Raw genomic sequence first — 6,072 nt, 5'->3', positions numbered from 1 at the left:
CCGTATATGGGAATTTGTTACTGTATGATCAAAATGAGTTATTTTCTCATTTTGTTACTTAATTTGTTACTTGTATATATCTAATTCCCTTCTTTGTTGTAGGATAAATTCATTATCTCTGAGCATGGACATAGAGCAGTTTTCTCTTGGATAAATGATGCTTGGAGGCGTTACAAGAAATGTATCAAAAAGAATTGCTTTTCAAAATACACTACTATGAGTGACAGATTGAAACATCGTCCCCAGACCGTACCTATAGCTCATTTCAAGCAATTGGTTTCCTATTGGAAAAATGGCAAAATCCAAGTAAGATAATTTTACGACTTATAGATTATAATTTTGGTTTCCTATTTGCTGTTCCTCAATGTAGAAAATTAGCAAAGTTAATGTTGTGAACAAAGCTAAGCAAAAGTATATGCATCGTATGGGACAAATAAACTTTGCAAGGATTCGAGCAAAACTGGTAATGTGTTTATACATTCGTCAATTTATAATTATGTATTGGTTGAGTGATTACTAATTGTATGTGTTTAATATCAACCAATGTAGCGTGCAAAGAAAATGGACAGAGAGGAAGTTAGCCAAGCAGAGATGTTCATTGAGACTCGACAAAGTCGAAAAGGAAAAAAAGTGGATGATGAAACACAAACTGCAATTGTAAGTACAATTTATTGTTTTCAAACCTATCAATATTTGTAGGCTGAAACTGCTAGGTAGAAAATCTGGAAACTGCTCTGTAAAAAATCTGGAAACTACTAGGTAGAAAATCTGGAAAATGGTGTTGTATGTAGAAAATCAGGAAAATGGTGTTGTATGTAGAAAATCAGGAAAATTTTGTTCCAACTGTATGTAATATTCTATGGTTATAATGTGAATATTTTTTAATTAGGATAAGCTTCAAGATTCTGTTAAGAACTCGACCGAATCTGAGACATCTACGTCATTGTTTGGGAAAGAAAAATTTGGTCGAGTACGTTGCTATGGAAGAACAAATACACCAACCATGTTTAAAAGAAATCAAGAAATTTCGGTTATTAAAAAGCAGCATAGTGATGAAGTGGCTGGAATGAAGAGGGAGATGGATGGCATGAAGGTACTTTTTAAGACCACGATGAAGCAAGAAAACCCGCATATGAGTGACGAGAAGATCTCTAATATGATGGCATCTGCGTTGGGAACTACCACTAGTACTACTGAACATCATGTTGATCCTATTTTGTAGGCGTCAACTCATATTCCTCGTTGTGAAGAGGTATATTGTAAACTACAAATGGTGTTGTTCCTGTTTTTTCCTTGTACAATTCTGTTTTAATTGTTATGTTGTTGTTGTGATAATTTTATGTTGTTTTTTTAGCATAATTCCTTGTTTTGCCTCGCCGTAATTATCTGCAATATGCCTTTTTATAATGTTCTAATTTTCTGTTCTGTTCTATTTTGTTTTTATCTGCAATCTGCCTCGCCGTAACTCATATTCCTTTCTGTTTTTATAAATGTTATGATTGTATAATAGAATTGATTCTATTAAGAATTGGTTTGAAATATTGTAGAATTGGTTTGAAATGTATAATAGAATTGGTTTAAAATGTATAATAGAATTGGTTTGAAATGTATAATTGAATTGGTTTGAAATGTATAATAGAATTGATTTTATAATGTTATAGTTTGGTTTTATTTTATCATTGCTTATTTATATATCATTTTTCTTGCAGAATGGTGATGAAGAAGCTTGTGATGATGATCAAGATATGGAAGAAGAACAAGAAGAAGGTTGTGATGATCAAGACGAAGATGAATATTATGATGCATGAGTTTAAGATATACTAGCTAGTTGTACATGTTTTATGGGATGACTATTAAGAACCTTTGTTTTTAATTTGGGATGACTATATTTTGGCGAGTTATTAGTCGGTAGCGCATTTGATGTAGACTTATATATTTTGGCAACTTATTAGTCGGTAGCGCAATACTTGATGTAATAGTTTGGTGACTTATAAGAAAATGTCGCGCACACTAACATGTTTTTTAGTCAATATATCTTGGATTTGTGGCATAATGTTGCTTGTATAGTTAGATTTTAATTTGATCTAAAATAAACTTTTTAAGCCATTGCAAGTAGAACACTATTATATGGCACAAATAGAAAGCGTGGCAGTACTAAATATAGTAAAACCATGCATAAAATTAGTCGCGGTTTAAATTGTGGGCATACCTGGGAAACTAGAGCACGTTTTACATTATATATGAACCGTGGCTAGTTTCAGCCACTGTTAAAAACTGAGGCAAAAGACAAACCGCGGCCATAACCTGCATGCGTAAAGCGTGGCCTCTTCCAGCCACGAATGCAAATAAAATGTGGCACAAATGTAACACCCCATAAATTTCTTTATTTAATTTAATTAATTTTTTTAATTAAATATTAGAATTAATTGAGTTATTTGAGAAATATGGAATAATGAGGCTAATGGGCCAGTGTTGCGAGTAGCAATTGGGGGGTGTGTTAGTTGCAAAGCCTTTTACTAAACTAAGGTTATATTTTTTTCATAAACAAGGAAAAGAGAGAAAGTGTGAAAATTGGAAGCCAAGAGAGAAAAAGAGCTGAACGTGAAATTGGGAGAAGAGCAAAGTGCGAAGAGCAAGAGCATTCAAGAATTCGACATCGAGGTAAGGGGGGATTCTTCTCATTAACCTCTATTATGGGTATTATGAATGATTCGATTGAGTTTTTATGTTAGGATTCTGAATTGGATTATATGTCGGGGTTTGGGGTTTTGGGGTTTTGTAGAACTTTAGGTTCAATTTATGATGTGTGATGCAATTGAGCTGTTGTTAATGATGATTGATGTTGGATATTGATGTTAAAACACGTTAGAAGTATGTGTAAATGTGCGATTTCGTGCTGTTATTAGATTATGGACGTTTTGGTATGATTGGGTTCGCATTTGGGATGAATGTGTCATACCCCAATTTTTGACCCTAAGATCACACATCATTTGCATACCAATCATCAATCAAGAAGTTTTAACCTAGATCTCTACTTGCAATGCTGTGCTCAATTCATCTGCAAAGGAATCATCGAGCACCCATGTTTTAGTTTGTATATATTCCTTTACTAACCAAAATACCAAAAATATTGCCTTGTGCTCTTGTATGTTTGTGTTTTGTAGGTACCAAGTCAAAATACCCATAAAAGGAGCATTTTTCAACATTTTCACTGTGCAAATCGATTTGCATAAGGTGTAAATCGATTTACACAACTGTTTCTGCACCAGATTTGCTTCTGCCATCAGTGCAAATCGATTTGCATAACTGTTTTTGCCCCAGATTTTGCCTTTTTCAGCCATGTAAATAGATTTGCATAATGTGCAAATCGATTGCACCAGCACGAATTTGGAAAAATGAAGGCAAATTTCAGCTTTTTGAAGTGTTGACATCATTTGCAAGCATGGGAAGCATGACTTGGTTCTTACATTTGATTTCCTACATCATCTAATCATGTACCCTCATGTGATTGCATCAAGACCATTGGATTTCATTTTTGGCTCCAAATCACTTTTCCAAGCCTAATTCTATTTTCCAATCCTAACTCCAAGCCACAAAATTTCCCAAGCCTAAGTGCTATAAATTGAGGCACTCCCCTCTTCATTTTTCAAGCTTTGATAGCCAAGAAACTTATTGCAAATTCTCTCCTCACCTCTTCCAAACCCATCACTCAAAGCTCTTTCTCTTCCACACAAATTAGTGAGTCACATCTTGAACCTCACTAATTTAGAGCTAAACCTCAACATAAACACTAGTTTCTTCATCAATTGTGAGAGATCAAGGCTTGTGGTTGTGTGTTCTTGAAGAAGACTCAAAGTTTGTGAAGATTTGGTAAAATTCTAGATCCTTTTCATGATCCAAGATGTGATCCTTTGTTGTTTATGCTTGATGCACCTTTGGTGCTACATTGATGAGATTTGCTTGCTTAATTGATACATTTTCGTGCACAAATTGATCCAAGATCATAAGGTGTTTGGTTTTATGTTTAAACAAGTTTTCTTCTCTTTATTTGCTGTTTTTTGAAAACTGTGTTGTGCAAATCGATTTACATCTTGTGCAAATCGATTTACACAACTGAAAAACTGCGCAGATTTTGAAAACAGAGTTGTGCAAATCGATTTACACTGGGCAGAATGTTGATTTTTGTAGTTTTTGGCTTGTTTTTGGTTCTAACTCATCTTCTACTCCATTCTTTTGATATTTTCTTTGAATCACAAGTTAGAGGCCTAATTTCTCTCTAATTTCAATGGACTTAGGGCGTCGATAGGATGAGAATCCAAATCCGCAATATTAAGTGATTGAAATTATGGATGAAAGGAGCCTTTAATGTGGTTCCATCTTTTACTTCTTTTTATTTTGGTCGATGAAAGTCTTAATGCCTTGAGAATTCTTATGGATTTTTGGTGAAGACTAGATCACTCACCATTTTTTCTTTTCGTGCGGTATTGCTTTCGGAAAACGATCTACATATCGTTCTTCTCGCATGCATTAGCACATAAAGTTTTGACCGGCCTCGTTGTAGGGTGATTTCTACATAAATCACTTGGCGATCTGCTTAACATAGCGCAATATTTCGTGTCCCGAATAAAAAAGATCAAATATGGAAGAGAATTGTATGCGGTTGGTTTAAGACTTGTGGAGGTTTTTATCGTGTAGTCGCTATGATTTTATCAAGCTTCTGATAAACCCCATTGAATTTAAATCCGAGTACATCATTCACTCACCATCGATCTCCTACTAACTTTGATAACATACTTGACAATTTTCAAGATGGTTATCTTTAACATTTAACAACTAACTTTAATTCCTGCACCTTTACTATATGTCATACCCCAATTTTTGACCTAAGATACCACCTCATATCATTGCATATGCATCATTTGCATCTCTAACAAATTGCATTAGCTTGTGTTTGCTACTTGTGACTCAGCAGGGTTTAATCAAGAAAACACTCATCCGTACAAGTAACAATCAATTAGGGTTTTGTTCTCCCTTCATCTCAAATGAATCATCTTCATCAACAATCAACATTTGGTCCTCAGAGATTCACTTCAACAAACTCAACAGCTTTGAATCGACTGAATTAGGGTTTTGACTGAAGTTAGCATACTCCTGACTTTTGCTCAGGATTTGATCTAATGACTTGGGACATGATATCAAGACCTCAAGTGCACCATTTTGACCTAATCCATTGGCTCAGAACATCTCCTACACAAAGATTGATCAGACAAATCCTCAGATCAGGGTTTTTGAACTATCAGGGACTAAAATCAGGGATCACATTTGGGAAACCCTAAAAACCCCCAGGAAGTCAATCAAAGGTTTCAATCATCCTCAAATAATCCCTATGACAATATACAATGGAAATTACATCTCAATTCAAGACCTACGGGCATCAATTTCATCAGGTCGACAATTAGGGTTTTTGACCTAATTCACTGAGCAACTGACTTTTTAATCAGGACATGGTGCCACAACTCAAACCATGGCTCAATATCCTCTAATGCTTCAATGTAATCCATTCATACTATTCATTTGATGAGGATAGCCTGTTTCACTTGAAATCTCAAGAAACGCGATTCGTCTGAAAAAGTCAACTGTACAAGATCACCATTGACTTTTGGGGAATTTTGGTCAACCATGACTTTTGAAGTTTTGAATCATCAATATATGATATGAGAAGTCATTTGATCAAGGAAAATCAAGAAAATCAATCAAAAATCAAAAAGTCAAAAGTTTGACTTTTCATACTTAGAAAAATTTCTAAGTGTTTTTCATGGTTTTTTCCAAACTTTGGAAGGGAATTTCTCAAAATTTCACCTACAAACTGAAAAAAACTTCCAACATGAAAGTTGTAGATTTTGATCCAATAAACAACTTTGACACATATAAATTTTTTCCATAAGATCAACCATTTAAGAGATATGGAGCTTCAAAGTTGGTACTTTTTGAAAACTTCACTTGAAATCTCATTTTCTTCAAAGTTCATGGATCTTTTTCACCCATTTCCTTAAAGGTCTTGAAGAAACTTTC

The 6,072-nt window shown here is 34.4% G+C and overlaps 1 protein-coding gene across 1 annotated transcript; it reads left to right on the top strand.

The window, feature by feature from the left end:
• Positions 1-591: 591 nt before the first annotated feature.
• On the top strand, positions 592-1,808 carry LOC131638953 (uncharacterized). The gene is made up of 3 exons (XM_058909476.1): positions 592-657; positions 890-1,204; positions 1,710-1,808. The coding sequence occupies exons 1-3, from the start codon at positions 592-594 to the stop codon at positions 1,806-1,808; spliced, it is 480 nt and encodes a 159-aa protein (XP_058765459.1).
• Positions 1,809-6,072: the final 4,264 nt, after the last annotated feature.

The sequence above is a fragment of the Vicia villosa genome, unplaced genomic scaffold (assembly GCF_029867415.1).
Source record: "Vicia villosa cultivar HV-30 ecotype Madison, WI unplaced genomic scaffold, Vvil1.0 ctg.002489F_1_1, whole genome shotgun sequence".
NCBI lineage: Eukaryota > Viridiplantae > Streptophyta > Magnoliopsida > Fabales > Fabaceae > Vicia > Vicia villosa.
This window is presented reverse-complemented; position numbering and strand designations above follow the sequence as displayed.

What these genes read in the sequence shown, in the direction of transcription:
- LOC131638953 (XM_058909476.1), top strand. Translation starts at nt 592, where the DNA reads ATGTTCATTGAGACTCGACAAAGTCGAAAAGGAAAAAAAGTGGATGAT. An exon ending in ATGAAACACAAACTGCAATT is followed by an intron (nt 658 to 889) that starts GTAAGTACAATT and finishes TTTTTTAATTAG; the next exon opens with GATAAGCTTCAAGATTCTGT. An exon ending in CTAGTACTACTGAACATCAT is followed by an intron (nt 1,205 to 1,709) that starts GTTGATCCTATT and finishes TTTTTCTTGCAG; the next exon opens with AATGGTGATGAAGAAGCTTG.